The sequence below is a fragment of the Vespa crabro genome, chromosome 25 (assembly GCF_910589235.1).
Source record: "Vespa crabro chromosome 25, iyVesCrab1.2, whole genome shotgun sequence".
Lineage (NCBI taxonomy): Eukaryota > Metazoa > Arthropoda > Insecta > Hymenoptera > Vespidae > Vespa > Vespa crabro.
This window is the reverse complement of record NC_060979.1, coordinates 3,601,113-3,622,658: the sequence shown is the minus strand read 5'-3', so window position 1 is coordinate 3,622,658 and position 21,546 is coordinate 3,601,113. Positions and strand designations below refer to the sequence as shown.

General features: G+C 30.7%; 2 protein-coding genes across 10 annotated transcripts; one reads left to right on the top strand and one right to left on the bottom strand.

Annotated features, from left to right (window-relative positions):
- Nucleotides 1-6,131: 6,131 nt before the first annotated feature.
- Nucleotides 6,132-17,461, top strand: LOC124432540 (rab GTPase-activating protein 1-like). Of its 8 annotated transcripts, none has more exons than XM_046981581.1 (18): nt 6,132-6,324; nt 7,048-7,226; nt 7,311-7,476; nt 7,561-7,774; nt 7,935-8,118; nt 8,196-8,561; nt 8,705-8,977; nt 9,068-9,236; nt 9,336-9,577; nt 9,800-9,988; nt 10,116-10,241; nt 10,327-10,512; nt 10,613-10,787; nt 12,573-12,763; nt 12,827-12,886; nt 12,964-13,155; nt 13,263-13,503; nt 17,334-17,461. In XM_046981581.1, the coding sequence occupies exons 1-17, from the start codon at nt 6,297-6,299 to the stop codon at nt 13,497-13,499; spliced, it is 3,177 nt and encodes a 1,058-aa protein (XP_046837537.1). In that variant the 5' UTR covers nt 6,132-6,296; the 3' UTR covers nt 13,500-13,503; nt 17,334-17,461. The 8 variants fall into 8 exon arrangements, with proteins under 8 accessions (XP_046837537.1, XP_046837536.1, XP_046837538.1 ...); XM_046981580.1 differs by lacking the exon at nt 17,334-17,461 and adding an exon at nt 13,609-16,529; XM_046981582.1 differs by lacking the exon at nt 17,334-17,461 and having other exon boundaries at nt 7,576-7,774; nt 13,263-16,529.
- A 132-nt stretch (nt 17,462-17,593) lies between these two features.
- LOC124432541 (dentin sialophosphoprotein) lies at nt 17,594-21,510 on the bottom strand. Of its 2 annotated transcripts, XM_046981588.1 has the most exons (6): nt 21,066-21,510; nt 20,650-20,897; nt 20,383-20,565; nt 19,164-20,314; nt 18,060-19,094; nt 17,594-17,989 (listed from the first exon to the last, which is right to left on the bottom strand). In XM_046981588.1, exons 1-6 carry the CDS (start codon nt 21,318-21,320, stop codon nt 17,823-17,825), a joined length of 3,039 nt encoding a protein of 1,012 aa, XP_046837544.1. In that variant the 5' UTR covers nt 21,321-21,510; the 3' UTR covers nt 17,594-17,822. The 2 variants fall into 2 exon arrangements, with proteins under 2 accessions (XP_046837544.1, XP_046837543.1); XM_046981587.1 differs by having other exon boundaries at nt 18,060-20,314.
- Between the last annotated feature and the right edge of the window lie 36 nt (nt 21,511-21,546).

Below are 21,546 nucleotides of genomic sequence, written 5' to 3'. Positions count from 1 at the left end.
CGCGATTCAGACTCTTTATTGTTTAAATAAATGAACTATTGTTTAAACATTACTCTGATCTATCCCGCGTGCTATAAAAATCGTTTAGATAATTATAAAATTACCGAAAATATTAATTTATAAGTTTTAGCGTTTAGAAAAGAGAATCACGAAGTGCACACGTCGGAGTGCAAGAGAAGACTAAGTCGCGAACTGTCAAAGTCATGAAAAAGTGCGTTTATGTTTATATTACCAGAGAAAACCGCTCCGAAATTAAAATTTTTAAGTACTAGAAGCTTGTATTAAAATTATTTTAAGTCCCGCACGCGGTTCAGACTTTTTATTGTTTAAATAAATGAACTATTGTTTAAATATTATTCTATTCTATCCTGCGTGCTATAAAAATCGTATAGATAATTATAAAATTACCGAAAATATTAATTTATAATGTTTAGCGTTTAGAAAAGAGAATCACGAAGTGCACACGTCGGAGTGCAAGAGAAGACTAAGTCGCGAACTGTCAAAGTCATGAAAAAGTGCGTTTATGTTTATATTACCAGAGAAAACCGCTCCGAAATTAAAATTTTTAAGTACTAGAAGCTTGTATTAAAATTATTTTAAGTCCCGCACGCGGTTCAGACTTTTTATTGTTTAAATAAATGAACTATTGTTTAAATATTATTCTATTCTATCCTGCGTGCTATAAAAATCGTATAGATAATTATAAAATTACCGAAAATATTAATTTATAATGTTTAGCGTTTAGAAAAGAGAATCACGAAGTGCACACGTCGGAGTGCAAGAGAAGACTAAGTCGCGAACTGTCAAAGTCATGAAAAAGTGCGTTTATGTTTATATTACCAGAGAAAACCGCTCCGAAATTAAAATTTTTAAGTACTAGAAGCTTGTATTAAAATTATTTTAAGTCCCGCGCGCGATTCAGACTCTTTATTGTTTAAATAAATGAACTATTGTTTAAACATTACTCTGATCTATCCCGCGTGCTATAAAAATCGTTTAGATAATTATAAAATTACCGAAAATATTAATTTATAAGTTTTAGCGTTTAGAAAAGAGAATCACGAAGTGCACACGTCGGAGTGCAAGAGAACACTAAGTCGCGAACTGTCAAAGTCATGAAAAAGTGCGTTTATGTTTATGTCACAAGAGAAAACCGCTCCGAAATTAAAATTTTTAAGTACTAGAAGTTTGTATTAAAATTATTTTAAGTCCCGCACGCGGTTCAGACTTTTTATTGTTTAAATAAATGAACTATTGTTTAAATATTATTCTATTCTATCCTGCGTGCTATAAAAATCGTATAGATAATTATAAAATTACCGAAAATATTAATTTATAATGTTTAGCGTTTAGAAAAGGGAATCACGAAGTGCACACGTCGGAGTGCCAAAGAAGACTATGTCGCGAACTGTCAAAGTCGTGAAAAAGTGCGTTTATGTTTATATTACCAGAGAAATCCGCTCCGAAATTAAAATTTTTAAGTACTAGAAGCTTGTATTAAAATTATTTTAAGTCCCGCACGCGGTTCAGACTTTTTATTGTTTAAATAAATGAACTATTGTTTAAATATTATTCTATTCTATCCTGCGTGCTATAAAAATCGTATAGATAACTATAAAATTACCGAAAATATTAATTTATAATGTTTAGCGTTTAGAAAAGAGAATCACGAAGTGCACACGTCGGAGTGCAAGAGCAAACTAAGTCGCGGACTGTCAAAGTCGTGAAAAAGTGCGTTTATGTTTATGTCACAAGAGAAAACCGCTCCGAAATTAAAATTTTTAAGTACTAGAAGTATATAATAGAATTATTTTAAGTCTCGCGCGCGATTCAGACTTTTTATTGTTTAAATAAATGAACTATTGTTTAAATATTACTCTATTCTATCCTGCGTGCTATAAAAATCGTATAGATAATTATAAAATTACCGAAAATACTAATTTATAATGTTTAGCGTTTAGAAAAGGGAATCACGAAGTGCACACGTCGGAGTGCAAGAGAAGACTAAGTCGCGAACTGTCAAAGTCATGAAAAAGTACGTTTATGTTTATATTACCAGAGAAAACCGCTCCGAAATTAAAATTTTTAAGTACTAGAAGCTTGTATTAAAATTATTTTAAGTCCCGCGCGCGATTCAGACTCTTTATTGTTTAAATAAATGAACTATTGTTTAAACATTACTCTGATCTATCCCGCGTGCTATAAAAATCGTTTAGATAATTATAAAATTACCGAAAATATTAATTTATAAGTTTTAGCGTTTAGAAAAGAGAATCACGAAGTGCACACGTCGGAGTGCAAGAGAACACTAAGTCGCGAACTGTCAAAGTCATGAAAAAGTGCGTTTATGTTTATGTCACAAGAGAAAACCGCTCCGAAATTAAAATTTTTAAGTACTAGAAGTTTGTATTAAAATTATTTTAAGTCCCGCACTCGGTTCAGACTTTTTATTGTTTAAATAAATGAACTATTGTTTAAATATTATTCTATTCTATCCTGCGTGCTATAAAAATCGTATAGATAATTATAAAATTACCGAAAATATTAATTTATAATGTTTAGCGTTTAGAAAAGGGAATCACGAAGTGCACACGTCGGAGTGCCAAAGAAGACTATGTCGTGAACTGTCAAAGTCGTGAAAAAGTGCGTTTATGTTTATATTACCAGAGAAAACCGCTCCGAAATTAAAATTTTTAAGTACTAGAAGTTTATATTAGAATTATTTTAAGTCCCGCGCGCGATTCAGACTTTTTATTGTTTAAATAAATGAACTATTGTTTAAATATTATTCTATTCTATCCTGCGTGCTATAAAAATCGTATAGATAACTATAAAATTACCGAAAATATTAATTTATAATGTTTAGCGTTTAGAAAAGAGAATCACGAAGTGCACACGTCGGAGTGCAAGAGAAGACTAAGTCGCGAACTGTCAAAGTCATGAAAAAGTGCGTTTATGTTTATATTACCAGAGAAAACCGCTCCGAAATTAAAATTTTTAAGTACTAGAAGCTTGTATTAAAATTATTTTAAGTCCCGCGCGCGATTCAGTCTTTTTATTGTTTAAATAAATGAACTATTGTTTAAACATTACTCTGATCTATCCCGCGTGCTATAAAAATCGTTTAGATAATTATAAAATTACCGAAAATATTAATTTATAAGTTTTAGCGTTTAGAAAAGAGAATCACGAAGTGCACACGTCGGAGTGCAAGAGAAGACTAAGTCGGGAACTGTCAAAGTCATGAAAAAGTGCGTTTATGTTTATATTACCAGAGAAAACCGCTCCGAAATTAAAATTTTTAAGTACTAGAAGTATATATTAAAATTATTTTAAGTCCCGCACGCGATTCATACTTTTTAATGTTTAAATAAATGTACTATTGTTTATATATTACTCTTTTCTATCCCGCGTGCAACAAAAATCGTTTAAGTAATTGTTAATCGTACGAGGATATAAATTTATAAACTTTAGCGCTTAGAAAAGAGTATCGCGATGTGCACACGTCGGAGGACAAAGGATAACTATCTGGCGAACTGTCAAAGTGAAGGAATACGCGTTTATGTTTATGTTACACGTGGCAACTACTCCGAAATTAAAATTTTTAGGTAAAACAGCTTTATATTAAAATTCTTCTATATCCTGCATGTGTTTCCGACTTTTTAATGTTTAGATAAATGTACTATTGTTTAAGTACTACTCTATTCTATCGCGCGTACCTTAAAGATTGTTTAATTAATTATATAATTCCCGGAATTATATATTTATATGTTTCCGCATGTATGAAGAGAAGGAGCCGATGTGTACTGTTCGGAGTGCAAAAGTAAACTAACTCGGTAATATCCAAATTTAATCGATGGACCGTTTGCGTTTATATCGCACAAGACCAACAATCTCGAGATTAAATTTTTAAGTATGTTTTATATTAAAATTATTTTAAGTTGTGCACGCTTTACGACCTTTATAATGTTTATACAAATATAGTATTGTTTAAATATTATTTTAATTTACACAGCATAATAAAAAAATTATCGAAAGTATTAATTTACAAGTTTTCACGTTAAGAAAAAGATAGTGTGATGTGCATTCGTCGAAGTACAAAAGAAAAATATCTGCGTAATCGTTGGAGTTAATCAAAATACCGTTCATGTTTATATTACGCAAGGCCAATTACGATATAAAAATTTTTTAATAAAATTAAAAATTAAGTAAATATGACTGGCGTGATATCTCGTATCGTCCATCCAATGGTCCTTCTTATTGACATTATCGAACGACGAAGGTTGAAAAAGGAAACTATTCTATCTGAGGCGTCTTAAGAGATATCACGAAATGTAATATTGTTTAACTAATACCTGATCGTAGTCCGAGAGCATTGTAGATTGTTTAAACAATTACAAAATTGTTTTATCTGTAAGATGATTAAATCTAGAGGTAGGGATAAATTCTATTTCGATGTTTAGCCTTCTGAGTACTGACTCTCCTAAGAAGGAGAGACTGACATAGTGATAACTCACATAGTCCTTCGAATCTTGTTGACATTAAACGATTGGACGCATGCTGAAAGAAAATTATTCAAAGTCCAAATGTAATACGACGCTTTGCAGAGTGTAATGTAAGCGCGGAACACAAGGCAAGCGTGTAGCAACGTTTTGCTTTAATTCTTTTCCTAGTATCTTCGATATTGTTTGCATGAAACAATAATAAAACGTGTAATACATACATTATTTTCAGATCTACGATAGTGATTTTTTTCTCAACTGGAAATCTGTTCTGCAAATCGATTTCATTCTCCAGAATATCTGTTATACGCGACAATGTCTAAATTTGCGATCGTGGCCTTTTAAAGGTCGCATGTTTAATTATCAATTGGTATATATTAAGAAGGTGTAAGTTGGAAAAAATCAAAAATCATTAAAATCAAGGAGGACGATACGAACGTATGTCGAGGTGGTATGGCGTCGCGCCGCGCATGCGTAATCCAGAATAAATTTCGCGCCTATATTTGAATGTATGATGAAAATCCGATATAACCTGAAATAGAATATATGAAGGCTAATATTAATGGACAGTTATTAATTAAAATCCCGTAGAAAAGAAAAAGTATAGAACAAAGTATCTCGATATAATTAATTAAATTCGAAATGTATAATAAATAAATTCGAAAATAAAAGCAGAGAATACGATTAATAAAATATAAATGATTAAGCTGAACACTGTTGGTATCGAGTGTGGTAGAAAAGTATCAAGGGCGACCGAGAACGATGCAAGCGTATATTCGCTATCTCAAGACTAAACGTAATCGTCTGATTAATTCATCTTGATGAAGAGACGATCATTTATATATTGTTAGTCTTATTTCAAGATAGCCAACATTACAATTCGTAAGAAGAAGGCGTTCTCAAGCCTACATTTATTCTTGTCCAATGAGCATCCTGCCGTAGAACGATGCACCAATAGAAAAATGCCTCTACTACGAGGAATCGCATTAATATTCAATTCTTGTGTATTGTCTGGAAGAAATTTTCTACAGGATTACTTTTAGCTGGTGCATCGTCCGTTTGTTTAAAATATACAATATATGTATATATATATATATATATATATATATATATATATATACACACCATTAATGGACGATTAAAAAGTTGGGCTAGCTCTTCCGGAATTCGATTGGCTGTCACGAAAGGAAATTGTGGAAGCGTAGCTCTGTCAGTTGATTGGTCGTTCAATTCGAACTAGAGCTCACAGTATTGTTACTTGGAGAAAGCTGTGCCGGCGGATTTTGCCTTGCAACTCAGAAATGCCTCATATTGTTGCTTTTATTAATCCTATTAATTGCATCGATATTCTCCTGTAGTTGTTCATCCATTTAATATTTAATACTAGTAATGTGAATGCATATCTTTTTGTTTTTTACTAAAAGAAACGTATTACCTTTGACAATTTAATATGTCCAAGTTTCACTGTTAAAGAGAAAAAAAAAGGAACAATAAGGCGAAAAGGTTATTAATCGAATTCGTCTTGAAACGAAACTAATATGTAGTAATCTATAATCGTATTAGTACGATGAGAGATTCAAAATTCTTCCGCGTTAACCGACGAATCTTTCGCAAGGTAGACTTCCGGAATCGCATTGCTCGAATGGCGGACACCGTGGTTGTCGTTTCTGTCAAGTACAATAGTTTTGATTCTGAAAACTCATGTAATATTGCCGTGTCTGATTTATTAGAGTGGAAAAAAACGGGGTCGCGCGAAAAATCGAAATATTTTACATCTACTCGGTGACTACTTTAATGATCGTTAAAACGATCGTTAGCGCCGGTATACCCGCAAGTTTTCGTTCTGTCACACACACACAAAAGATAATAATCAAGATTTCTAGCGGGAGGCACAAAAGGCGAGAGGAACTTGAAATATATTTCAGGGGGATAATAGGAAAATACGGAAGGGCCTGTGTAAACTATGCGAATCAGATGATTCGAAGGGCTTTGCGAAAAAGGGAAATATCGCAGATTTGAGTTAGTTCCAAATTCGTGTCATTATGACGTACCGAACTTCGTACACGCGATCCTCCTTTATTATACAATTTTCCTTTCCTTGGATTCGCATAGAGATATTAATTATGTATTTTCCAAAGTATTAACATCCCATGTATTAATTCTCTATGTGACTGTGATAGAAATACTCTGTGTCTTCTCGTCTTACTTACTTATGCCGAATGAATGTCGAAGCAAACACCATAATATTTCATGAGGTTTTTTTTTTTTTTTTATGTACTTTTATTCCTAAAATATTATATTTTCGTTCTAATTGTAGAATTTATAAAAGAGCAATATTAGTGCAATATTGTGTGCGGCTAATAAACTAATAAATAAAGATGTTCTTTGCTTTCTTCTCTTCTTTTTGGTTTTTCTTTTTTTTTTTTTCTTCTTCTTTTTCACTTTTTCATACAATATCTCATTTCATTCTAGCCAATCGAGCACAATGCTTCTTTTCACCTGCCTTTACAATGTGAATATAATATATATTACAAGTGCATTACAGATATAGTTATGGAGGATAGTATGAGTGTCAAGTCTATGGAATCAGTGGCAACCAGCGATGAATATGAATTTGTGAGTGACAAGGGTACTACCAAGCAACAACAAACGTTACTTGAGGCGCCGATGTTAAAAATTGCCAATAACGGAAATTTAGAGGATCTGCAAAATAATCTTCGTGAGGTACGAAGGAAGAAATTAATGGAAGGAAAAGAAAGATCAAGAGCAATGACATAATTGTTTATTTACTCGTTCAAATCCCTTAAGGTATTAACGGAAGATTCAAAAATGGAGGGTAGAGATTACAAAGTAACAAATCCTGTCCAACAAAAGACCAAGAAAGTAGGACACAGCAAATTTTATGACGTTAGTTCCTGTATAAATGGTACAGAAAAGCAAGACGTAATGAAACCTGATGATTTCATAGAGGAGGGTAGGTAGCATTTGTATTTATTCTACGACTAAGCATATTCAATGGATTTGTCATAAAAGAAAATTTAAAAATTGCAAAAGGAAGGTTTGTATGTTTTAGAATTAAACACATTATCGCATGTACAACAAGAATGCACAATTTTCAATGGTGTTACGTATCTGGGAGCTGCAGCAATAAATGCACCAAAATCAGAATGTGAAATACAACGTAATATGAATATTTTAAATGCCGAACAATCTCTTAACCTGGGTATTAAAATTTCAGTCTCTGTACCGAGTAGTTCCCAAGGTTCTGTCGTGTAAGTAATATAAAAATTCAATATGCCAAAGATAAAAGGTAAATTGAAAAATTCTTTTTTTTTTTTTTTTTTTTTTTATTATAATATAATAAAACGTCCTAGGGATGAAACTTTAATTAAATCATATTGATTAAATGCCATCTTTATCTTCTTCTTATAGTTTATACGATGCTGCCACTCAGCAACCAATTGCCCATTATGAAGTACAACGAATTTTATTTTATGCACGTGGAGAAAGTTCTGGACTGTGTGCCGCATGCTTCGCTTTCACATGGTCTCATGGTGATACCTTGGAATCTGCTATTTATCAATGTCATGTCTTTCGATGTAATATACCAGAAGCAGTAGGTCTTCTATAATTTCTTTTCTCCTTTTCGATTCCCATATAATATGCATCATTAATTAATTCGTTTTTGCGTAGGTTGGACAAGTGTCAGCTTGTTTCTCTAAAGCCTTCCACAGAATACCACGTTCAATGACAAATTCTTTAACAGGGAGTGACTTTAATAATTATAACTCGGGCGGTGAAAAAATTAATTCTCGTGTATTTATTTTTGAAGTTACCATGGAAGTTAAGGAGGAAGATGGTAAAGGTGGTTTTAGTACTGTTCCTAAGGACAGGAATTGTTTCAAATTTCGGAGCAATATAGCAAAGCAAGTTTGTTTGAGTATACAACAAGTTTCCAGTAAGGAAGGAGGTATTACTCTTGAAGTTGAGAGATGTTTTGGTGTTCTTGTTAGCCCAGGACGTAATGTGAAACATAGTGATATGCGATTACTTGAAATGGTATGCAATATCAATTTGACATTACATTCATATAAAATTCATATAAAATAATTATATTATAATTAAATCATTATTTCTGTCTGTGCGTGCATATCATCATACACATGTACATTATGTATTTATAAAAATTATTACTGTTACAGCAAGTCAGTACTGGTCCAATAGTCCAGGATCGATGTTACAATATATGTGGCCAATGGGATCCAGCTGATCCAGCTTTGGAAACTCTTAATATAGAGACACCTAGAGAGGGCAAAATATTCATGACAGTAGCAGTTGATTTAGTTATACGAGGTATTAGGGAACCAGTGAGATTCGTAATCGAAACTCCTGTTAAAGTATTTCCACAAAATGAGAGATTTTGGTACTTTAATAAGAGAAATTTAGTCCAACAATTTTATCTTAACTCTAAAGAGGTAAAATGCTTTTCAAATGCAAGAATATTCTTATTATTACACGAATTACTAACGTTACAAAGTTTCATAAGATTGACTTTTTTACTGCAGATAATATCTGGCGATGGGAGTGAAGTTCATTACGAGGTGCAAAGTATAGAAACATCAGGAGAATTAGATAGAAATAGATTAAATCTTGCTCTTAATTTAGCTTCCTTAATCAGGTCGCCCTCTTTAACTAGCATTGACACTTTAACTCCCAAGGAGGAAATAGATTCAGGTTTTTATTATATTATAATATAATATTCAGATTTTATTATAATATAATATAATTTCTATAATGACAATAATATATATTTTCATTTACATCCATATACAGATGGAGATGAGCCAATGTTAAGCGGGACAGGTGAAGTATCAAAAGATTGTTCCGCAGATGAATTGGCAAGCTGGGGAGAAGTTTTGGACAGTTGGCAAATTAATGATCAACGTCCGAAGCTTCTAATAAAACTGACGAAACAAGGAATTCCTGAAGCATTACGCGGTGAGGTATGGCAACGTTTAAGTAATTGTGACAATTCCCAGGAAATGATGGACAAGTATAGAACACTGATTACTAAGGTTAATACATTTGATTAATTTCCCCCATCCCCGCTTTCTCCTTGTTATAATGTCACATATACATGTGTGTGTGTGTGTGTGTGTGTGTGTGTGTGTGTGTGTGTGTGTGTGTGTGTATATATATATATATATATATATATATATATATATATATATATATATATATAATGTATGTATGTATGTATGCATGTATATAAGTAACCTATATAAAATATATTACAGGAAAGTAGCTGTGAAAGTGTTATATTAAGGGACATCAACAGAACATTTCCAGCACATGATTTCTTCAAAGAAACCGGTGGTTTAGGCCAGGATTCTTTGTACAGAATAAGTAAAGCTTATGCAGTATATGACGAAGAAGTTGGATATTGTCAAGGTTTAAGTTTTTTAGTTGCTAGTTTATTGTTACATGTAAGTAATCAATAGATGCCGCCTAAACAGTTTATGTATGCATCATCCATGTATCATTATATTCCCGATTCATTTTAATATGCTTGTTATTTATTGACATTAATTGACAAAATTTGCCCTTTTGTAGATGCCCGAAGAACAAGCCTTTTGTGTACTTGTAAGATTAATGTACGATTATGGTTTACGAGATTTATACAAAGACAGATTTGATAATCTTCACATGAGATTTTATCAATTGAATCGTTTAATAGAGGTTAGTCAAATCATTTTTATAACAAAGACCGTGACATGATTATATTTTCTATAATTATAATTTGTCAATACTATTCTCTCTTTAGGATCAACTTCCCGAACTTTATAAACATTTCTGCGATCGTGGTGTTGAAACACATATGTTTGCAGCACAATGGTTTTTGACTCTATTTACAGCTAGATTTCCATTGTATCTTGTATTCCACATTTTAGATGTTTTCCTCTTACAAGGACTCGACACTCTCTTCCAAGTAGCTCTTGCATTGTTAATGGTAAGTTGTCTTAATAAGAATAAACGTCTATATCAAATAATCATCTGATTATTACAAATAACGAATAAATCAATTATTTTCTTTCTTAATCTATTTACAGTTATGCAAAAAGGAGTTATTACAACTGGATTTTGAAAGCATTTTAAAGTACTTTAGAGTGCACTTACCTAAACGTTGCAGAAACGAGGAAATATCACGTTATGTAATGAAACTGGCCTGTTCCGTTACATTGAAGAAATTGAAGAAATATGAAGCAGAATTCATGACATTAAAAGGTAATTTTATATTTTATGTTTGAACGAATTAAATATGTATATAGGTATATACGAAAATTTCTATAATTCTTTTTTCGAACAAACATACGTGTTTTATGTGTTACTTCAAAGTAATATTACTTGCCAGTGTATATGTCTTTTCTATAAGGTATAACAAATACGTTTATTGAAAAGGTTTGACATCTACAGGTAGTTTCTAAAACGTAGTACTTAAAATTAATGATGACAATTTTTCAAGAGACTAGTCAGATTTAATTTGTCACATGATAAATATTAATCGAGGTTCTTTAACAACGCATAGAATTAGAATATAAATTTAATGTTATACCTGTATTTTTTAAATATAACACGTAACGCATAGCACTTAAACGTGTCATAATCGATGTTATCGAAATTCTACTGATTCTATTCATATGTTGTGTGTGTGTGTGTGTGTGTGTGTGTGTGTATGTGTGTGTGCGTGCGTGCGTGCTTGCGCGAGAGTTTGGCCGTACATGTATGTATGTGGGTGCGCGTAATCGCATATGGCACAAGCTTTATGTTATGTACCAAAGTAAAAAATATGGTTCTAGTCACGTAATAATGTATTTTTTATATGGGATAAAAACCCACAAACAAAAGATCAAAATTGCTTTTTTTACTTAGACTTATTTTATTTATTCTTTATGTAGTTATTTGTGAAGACAAAAATTTTACTTTCAACATCAAATTATGACAAGTATAAAAAGTATACTCTTCATATAATTTCTAAAAAAAAAAAAAAAAAAAAGAAAAAAAAACAGGTGGTGGTAATGCTTTTTTATCATTATTTTGCAAGATAAAATGATTTGCCATTATCATTGTATATCGTTGTGCTCTTTAATAAATATTTTAGAATTATTTTGTCCATATTCTATATTTATAAATAGAAATTTCTGATTAATGCACATAGTTCCATGGCAAGTTTTGTTTTGGCAAAAACATCTTTCTTGTATGTTGAATATTTGTTTATTTTATAATATAACATTTTGCGTGTATCTACATATTCCTTGTGCTTATCTTTTTTACTGTTTTGATGCAGTAATGATTTGTACTGCTTTTTATTTATAAATTATTTATCATAGCTCACTGAAAAAATAAATTATCCTTTTAGAATATTGTTTACTTGTATCAATTACCTTTTTTTATCCTAGTTATCCCATAATTAATATAACAGAGCTTTCACTTACTACACAAAGAGCTGCATGAAAGATATATATATATAAAAGCATAAACACTTTACTAACGAACTTTTTACGAAATTTATTTTAAGTTATATCAGTAATATCACTTTTATTGAAATCCTTCAAAAAAATATAATTATCTGAATAATATTAATTTAAAATATAGAAATATAGAGATAGAAGGGGAGAAGTGAGAAAATATGAGTAACGTTAGATTATCTTATCTAACAATTCTTTGCATGGGCCTTAATGAACTTAAAAATCAGTAATGTGCTTATAATGTAGATTAATGTTATTAGAACATCGTTAAGATGCTTTATTGTAATTACTTGAATAACAGTAATGAAAATAGGCTTTTAAAAATAAATTCTAAACTATTTATAATAAATACCATCTAATGGATAATGTTGACAAAGTGTTAATCTCCGTTTAAAGAGTATTATCATAAAATATTATATATAAAGGCAAATCATAGACATTACATAGAAAGAAAAGAAAAATCAACATTATATAAAGTATTACAGATTATAACCACATAAATATAAGCATTCATAATTTATTCATATAAATTATTTTCATCCAGAGGCTCAAGAAAATGCGGATGAATACAGTAATGAGGTGGAACAATTAAGGGGTACAGTTGCAAGAAATGAGGAAGAAAAGCAGAGATTGGAAGCAGAGCTAGCTCAAGTTAAAGAAATGCTACAGCGTGAGGTAACAAGAGCCGATGTAGAGAGTCGTCGAAGTAATATTATTATTGCTGAATATAAACAGGTACTTAATCATTTTGCAAAATGTTTAAGTGCATCTGTATCATGATGAATCTTTTGTTTGTAGATTTGTCAACGTTTGGAAGATGACTATAATGCTGCAAAAGCAACTTTATGTGAATTACGGGTAAACAATTTTTTTTCAAATACTATTGAATTTGGTATATGTAGAAATCATGATAAAGAATAAAACATTTTTTACAGTCTAAGGTGTCAAGGTGTGACAAATGTAGAACATGCATAATGGATTCATCTAGTATATTAGCAGATATAGCACATCCTTTAGAAAATCGAATTGACCCCATGCTGCATAGAGTACAAGAAAGAGTAAGAGAATTAGAATTAGAATTGGCACAGACAAAATTAGCACATGTGGAAGCAGAATGTAGAAATCAGGTAAATTTAAAGGATGTGTGTGTGTGCGCGCGCAAAAGATATATAATTAAATAATATTGTAAAATTATTATAAAAATATAATCTAATATATAGTGAACATAATATAGGATTTGACACACCAGTTACATGCAACTGCTTCTGAACTTCAAGCTGCACGAAATAGTTGGCCATGGCTCAGTAAAACTTTGTCTACTATAAAAGAGGCAACAAACAAGCGAGAAGTTATAGGCCCTTCGTCATTAAGAGATTTAAGACGCGAAAGTACTCCAGGAGATGACGTACATCATCATATAATAAATTCACGTAGCCGTGATAGTCGTGATAGTCTTAAGGAAGTAGTGTAGTAAGGTAAGTGATTTTCTCACGACGTGTGCAATTATCCTTGAATATTGCATTTGAAAGTTATGATTATTTCAATGAAAACATCACAATAACAATATTTTTTTTAAGTAGGCCAAGAGTAATAGAAGAGTAAATATGTATATGAGTGTGTGCGTGTGTGCGTGCGCGCGCGCGCGCGCGCGCCCGTGTGTCTGTGCGCGCGCGCGTGCGTGTGTGTGTGTGTGTGTGTGTGTGTGTGTACACGCGCGCGCGCACTCGCGCACACACTAAATGAGACATTTATGTATTCGTTATGTTACATGACGCATGCATAACGTACCTACAATTAATGCAGCTGTATTATCTCTTACACTAATATTGTATTAATTTTCTTTTTTTTTTTTTTTTTTTAAGAAATTGTTTTTTAATATGCTCATTTATTTTTATAAGTCCTTGATATGTTAAACGCTAAAAATAATAAAATTCTTTTTATTATTCTTTCACGAAATTACATAAAAAAAAGAGCATGGTGCAAATTTTCAAATAGTCCTAAGTTAGTCTAATCAAAATTAATGCTTTTGTCCTTCGATTGATAGAAGTGAGCAAAATCCAATGAGAGGAAACCTAAATAAGCAAATAATTAAAACTTTAGTCAAGTTTGCATATGAGAGCATTAAAAACTTTCATTATAAAAGTACATGAAGAATGACATTGTCCATGCAGATAAGAGAAACTATTCGCTATAATAAATTATAAAAATGAAAATATTTATCCCATGTTTTCTATGGTATTTATTTAAAATTTGAAAAATGGAAAATAGAAATGTTGCGAGAAATGTTCGTTCATATGTATGCGTATACAACATGTTTAAACTAAAGTATATATACACACAATTATTTCTTGGGCTGTTAAGGATATTTAAAAACAAAAAGGAAAAATAGAAAACAAGATAAAAAAGCTGCATTTATGCACAACATATTCTTTTCATTTACATTTTAACTAATACATACAGCTCATATAAGTACTTTAAGATAAAAAGTACTGAAGATAACTAACTACTCACAGCCATACATCAAAAGTTAATGTACTATATCCCTTTTAATGTGTTTTGAGTAATAAAAAGAAGAAAAGGAAAAGGATAAAAAAAAAAAAAAAAGAAAAGTAAAGAAAAAGAAACAAATAAGCAGTAATATAAGTAAGCACTAATTGTAATTACATAAGCACAAGTACCATTTGAATCTAATAAGATGACTTTTAAAATCTTTATTTATATATTATTTATCTCGTAAACAGTACAACTCTTATATTTCTTAAGTCATATATCAACTTCGCATATTTTCTTTTCTTTTCGTTCTCTTTAATAGTTTAAAAAATAATTGTGTATATGCAACATGGACATATATGTATATATACATACTCACTGATTGAATAGACAAAATTTCACATTTATACAAATTGATATTTAACATATAAATACTAATGAAAAGAGATTAATCACTTAATTTACTTTTTGTACCGATTGATTTTATACGTGTTAAATTCACATTCCAAAGCTTTATGAAAGCAATACCATATTTATTGCCTGTCAATTAGTTTTAAGTAAAAGGGCCATTTATATGTTAAAATATTGATATAAATATCGTACATTAATATATTTTTCTAAAAATTATGGCAATCGTTATTTCCTTTTATTTCAGAATGAAACAAATTTCCATATATCTTATAAGCATTTCGAAATATAAATTAATTAATATCATTTCATATCGCGTGAATTAAATATAATAAAGACCACTCTGTGTGTCATTAAGTTTTATAAATATATCTGTATACATGTAATCTGATCGTAATATAAATTTTAATGACGAGTTTTTTTAATAAGATCAGCCTTACAGTCTTACAAACGTGATTTTACTATAAATCATTCTCTCAATTTTGCAAATATTCATATAATATTATTAAATATAATCTGGAAAAGTCAAGGTATATTATCTAGATAAGTTTGTCTTACCCAGATTTAGTTAATTTAGGAAAAATGCTAGATATTTAAAGGATCAAAGAATCTTGCCACAACGCACTGATATTAATGACAAAATATGCAATAGAAGAATCAGTAAAATAACATACGTAGCTTCCGACATTATCTATATAAAATAATTGAACATATTTAAAGTGATTTCACAAGAATTCTCAATTTGAGCTCGCGTCGAGGGTTATATACAATTAGAATGTTAACTTCTCTATAAATTGACAACATATTGTAATAATGGATTTTACCAATAATTAAAAAAGTTAGTTTGATTTCTAAAAGTTTCGTCAAATAGTAAAAAAATGTTTGTATGATTCTGTAACTATTTAAATTCTTTTGTGCCATTATTTTGTAATATATAAGTATTGGATTTTCTTTAATTTATTTTTTTTCCTTTTTAATTCTAACTCTGTTGTTATCTTTAAACTTAGTTTGATGGAACTTTCAGTTATCGATTATCGTTATTAATCCCGAATCTCAATATAAAATTGTGGATATTTGTTCTGTAAATATGAAATATATAATATTAAAAAAGAGAGATGAAGTACCATAAAATCGTAGAAATATAAAATATCTCGGAGCTTTAACAACAAACTATGGAAGCAAGCAGGAAAAATAAATAGAAAAGTATAATATAAGGGTTATTCCAATTTATAGAATACTTTCGTAGTTTGGATGGAAAGCTCTACCCCCCTATGTATATATAAATGACTAAATAAATAAATAAATAAATAGATATATACATACATATATATATATATATATATATATATATATGCGTGTGTACGCGCGCGCGTGTATGTGTGTGTGTTTGTGTGTATACATACATACATATGTATATATATATATATATATATATACACACACGCATACACACACATGTGTATTTGTAGGTATATACGTGCACGTATATATACGACATACGTATGTACACTCACGTATATAAGCGTTTATTTTATCACTGTAAACCCTGTAACATTATAGCAAAATTACTGAAATAAATATCACATCTCTGTACTATTTGTAAGATGCTCTTTTTAATTAAACATTCTCTTAACAGACCATAAATTGTGTAATGTATGGAACATATGAAAGGATTTTGGTAAATATAATGACATAAATATCTATAATATTTATACAGAATTGTTACATTGTTTATTTGTCAAAGATAATAATGAAATTAAATGATACACAGAATAATGAAATTAAAAAGATATGTAGTCTCAGTCTCATACAGAGTATTTTTCCATTAAACTAATTAATTTTATTTAGCATATGTGTAAGTATAAAACAAATATAATAATAGTTCTTTTAAAAATATACTAATGAACACTTTCCTAAACTACTCTTATCATATTAATACTGGGGGAAAAAAAAAAAGAAATAATAATTATTCTTGAAAATAAACTTGCTTAATCAGCATTATATATAATAAATTTTAAAATAATGAAAGAAAAAGCGTATATCATAAAAAAATATATTTGTGCAAACTTTGGTATTTTTTAATACTTTTGCTTGATAGGAAAAAAAAAAAAATATAAAAAAGAAAAAAAAGCCAGATTATTATTCATGGCTCAATGATGATAGCTCCTCTCTTCATACAGATGAATCATAATTTTTGTTCAGAAATACAAAAGTAAAAAGTATTAATCTACACAGATTATTAGTGATGAACTAATAACTGATAATAACACAGAATAATATGTATTAACATTAAATCTTAACAATAAAAAAAAAAAAAAAAAATATTATAGGATATCCAATTTAAGGATCACTTTATCAAAGTATTATTGAAATTATTATATAAGAGATACAATTCAAAATGTTTCAGATAATAGTTGAAAAGTGTCAAGGAAGATAGCATGCAATCTACACCACCATAACGATAGAGATGATTAAGTGTGTGTTACAAATTATACTCCGCACGCGTCGTTAAACTTTTATATGAAACATTTAGTTATATCATTTATAATTTCAATGATATTTATATGGATCGCTTCAAAACCGGATCACCGCGTATAAAATCAAAAAGTATATTTCATTGGATATGTTATATAAAATGTTATACAAATATGATAATATTTGTATTGGAAAAAGAAAAAAAAAAAAAAAAAAAAAAAAAAAATCAATGAAATGTAAAAATGTAAGAAAATTATTAATACCCTTAATTTTATATCTCAAATTCGATAAATTGTATAAGCAGCAATGAATGATGATATGTCAGGATTGTTTTCCTCGATAGTATCACGTATTTCTTATTACCCATTCGTCATTGTCATATCCGAAACTATTAAAAGAATAACGTACAGAAACGATATCTTCAAAATTGTTCGCTGTCTGTGTCGTGCATTACTTCGTTATTATTATCAATATGATTTGCTTCCGTTAAATTACTTGATATTTCGTCATTATTTTGCTCGCTATCTTCTACGGAGGAATTGCTATCAAAGCCTTCATCGTGATCTATGCCCAAATATTCTTGGTCGTCTGTATATATAAAGCATGTTTAATATAAAAATATTAATCATTCAAGAATACATGTGATATATGAATTTACCTTCTATAAGATCAAAGGGGATCAATTCTCTGCGATCTCTTAAAATATGTCCATCAACAACATCTATTGGATTAGCCATTTCTAATATTCTCAATAGCCATATAGGAAAACCATTTTCAACGACATAAATGTCATTTTCATTTTCAAGATCGTTTTCCAAAACATTAATCAACGGTTGAAGATTTTCGATATCGTTATCGGCAACAGCTATCATATTATTACCTTCGTCATCCCTATTATTATTTGCAAGATCACCATTTTCTATTACCACTGGTTCTAAATTTTCAAACCGTGGCGCTTCCGCTACACTTGGAGATTCTAAATCGGGTGCGATCCTATCATGCGCTATACTAGGTAGATCATATTCCGGTGTCATATCGGGTGCTGATACAGAATTTGGATAGCCAGAATCTATAATTTCTGGTGACCAACTATTTGGAGGAGTCTCTAAGGGCTCCGGAGAATTATGAGGCTTTATTTCTACAATGTTACCTGGAGATATTATACAAATTTGATTGAAATTTTTTGAATAATCCTTAGATCCGGCAACGGCCTTTATTAAACATGTTTCAGACTGAATATCATTTAAATTTTCTGTTCCCTTAGATTGTAATATAATATCACTATTTTCTTTGGCACACGGGAGGTAAAGACATTTGATTTTATCCAAAGACATATTTTCCACATGATCCTCTCTTGGCAATATTGCAACTTCTTTTTCAACTATGTGGTTCTTTTCGATTGTATCACTTTTTGTTATTGCATTATAACTGTCAGTTCTGGATAGACTCGATGTAGCCGATACGTTAGTATCATTAAAATCCTTTAGAGAAATTTGACTAATACTTACTACGCCATTAGAAGGCGACAAAGGTTTTTTATCGGCCAATCGTAAAGTTTTTGATATATCGCCGTTGCTTATATTTTCAGGCCTTAATGATTTCCGATTAGAATTTGGTTCTTTAGTTTTTCCAAGAACTCTTGGTGAACTTGTGTATTGCGGTTGATTTGTCGTTGATGCAGATGGGCAATCCTCTAGAACAAAATGATCTTCATAATAAATCTGTTTTTCCTCTGTATTTACTTGCTCAAGTTTTCCATTACTTGCTTCTTCCAAATTAACAAATTCATCTCTCAATGTGTCTGACGAATGAAAAGTGTTATTCAAAAACGATGAATATGGCACGTCTTTATCTATAACTGTATCATCGCTATAGGAACTGTTCAATTGATCCAAATGAACCAATAGCGGTTGAGGCGACATCGAAGAGGATAATACTGTTGTAGAATGGTAAAAATCTAATGTTCTATTTAACCTTTCGTTAGGCCCTATAAATCTATTATTGTCATTGTTTACGTTTGAATTACTGGCTGTATCACCATCGGATAACATATAAAAATTAATTCCAAGTGATGATACATTATCATCATCATCATCATCATCATCATCATCATCATCATCATCATCAGCATCATCAGCATCATCAGCATCATCAGCATCATCAGTATCGGCATCGGCATCAGCGTCAGCATCTTGTAAAATGGGATTACTTGGAATTAAATCAACGGAAGATTCATGAACGTTCATATTGTCAGAAAGATCATTAATATTTGGTGACTCATGTTCACCATCAAACAAATAACTATTGTTATATTGTACGATAGAATTATTTTCAGGTATAATAACACTCGGTTCTTCGTCCCAGTTATCAGAATGCCAAGCTTCAATCGATTCCACCGTATTTGTATATCCATCGTAATAATCCAAAGATACATCTGAATCCTCAAATATTACAAGGCCATCTAAACAGCTACCTTCTACGGTACTTGTTTGCTTTGAAATAAATGTAGCAGGACCTTCTTTGTAATCAATTATGGTCCATCCTGCTTCTTCCAAAATTGTTCTCAATGATTCAATTGTAACATTAAATTTACTCAATAACGATACTAAAGATTTAAGCGACATTTCTCCTCGCATATTATCAAAAGATACAGATTCGTTAAGATGATAGATAACTTCGTCCAAAATCTTCTGTTCGTCCGAACGATTGTCAATTTTAAATGGAAAATTATGCGAAGTTACGAGCTTAAATAAATTATCAATACCTAACGATTCTGAACCGTTCTCTTCGCTATTACGATGAAAAACGGCCATTTGAGTGCAAGCACCTAAATGCTCCGTACCTTTTGGCCCATTACAAATGCCATGGAATGTTACATGATAATCTGGATATCTTATAATAATATTTTGTCCCCTAGAAATAAATATACACGTATATACGTATACGTATGTACGAGCAATTAGAAGGTGTAAAAAGTTTACCAGTCTTGAAATTGTTCTCTAGTCCATTCAAACTTGTGATCTGGATGCCTGAGTCCGGAGAAATAAGGAAATAATTCATTAAAGTCTGCATTTGGCGTTGTTACAATAGCTACTTTTGGTTTGATATAACCAAAGATGTTAAACGGAAAATCCGTTAATGCGTCCGGATACAAGTGTTCAATCCTAGAAAATTTCAATTACTAATGTTCGATTAAACAACTTCGACTAAACAAGAGACAATTATCATTTTAACGTCACATAACGCACAATTCTATGCAGATCACTGCATCGGCTTTCTCCAGTTTTTTGTCATTGCTTGTAACGCTACCTTCGTAAACATGTATCTGAAGTGGACCTTTTCGAAAATGTATATAATCACAAATTAATGGTTTGGCTTTGCCTTTGTTATTTTCAAGAACACTTCTATCAATGTCTACGCATAATATTTCTTCGACATCGGAGATATGTTTTAGGTGAACCAAAAAGTTAAGATTTGCACAGCCAAAATCTACAATCTATAGAAACAATATGAAAATAGGTATTTAGAAAGAAATGGATAAATATAATAGATTTGATTAAATTAATAAAAAAAAAAATATCTATCAAAAGGGATGACGATAAATTTCAAGATCTACATAAATAAATAAAATGCACAACTATGAAAAAGGGATATTAATGTGGACCTTTCGTATCTTGCCATTGTATTTATCACTGCAAAGTATATCGATCACTGTATTATATCTTTGGATGTAAGCTGGCGGAGAAAACTTTATTTTCTCGTTTTCGTCGTAATCCCGAAGTGTATCGGGATCTATCATGTTATAGATTTCATCCGATACAGTACGCAATGTTTTCATATTTTTCTTTTCTTTCCTACAATAACTATCATATACATACTTTCCAAAAAGATAAAATACATGAAATAAAACTAAAAACATAGTTAAAGATACACAGTTAGGATGTTCACGAGTATCAACGGAGAAATTTAATCGTATTATTTGAACGAACGACAGCCATTTTATAATGTTACTTTAGTGGCGGGCTCGCAAGCGTCATCTACCTGATGCGCGCGAAACACATATCTACATAGGTAGCGCGACAATCGATCGCACACGATCGTCACTGATTGGCCGAACGTATACTCCAATCGAGCTCGATTATTCG

Bases quoted from the DNA above. Each gene is read 5' to 3' on its own strand.
- LOC124432540 (XM_046981581.1), top strand. From the start codon at position 6,297: ATGATCGTTAAAACGATCGTTAGCGCCG. The intron at 9,578-9,799 runs GTTAATACATTT...AATATATTACAG, and splicing joins ATAGAACACTGATTACTAAG to GAAAGTAGCTGTGAAAGTGT. The intron at 10,242-10,326 runs GTTAGTCAAATC...TTCTCTCTTTAG, and splicing joins AATTGAATCGTTTAATAGAG to GATCAACTTCCCGAACTTTA.
- LOC124432541 (XM_046981587.1), bottom strand. From the start codon at position 21,320: ATGTTTTTAGTTTTATTTCATGTATTTTATCTTTTTGGAAAGTATGTA. The intron at 20,315-20,382 runs GTAAACTTTTTA...ATTTATTTCTAG, and splicing joins AGAGAACAATTTCAAGACTG to GGGACAAAATATTATTATAA. The intron at 17,990-18,059 runs GTAAATTCATAT...TTATATATACAG, and splicing joins CCCCTTTGATCTTATAGAAG to ACGACCAAGAATATTTGGGC.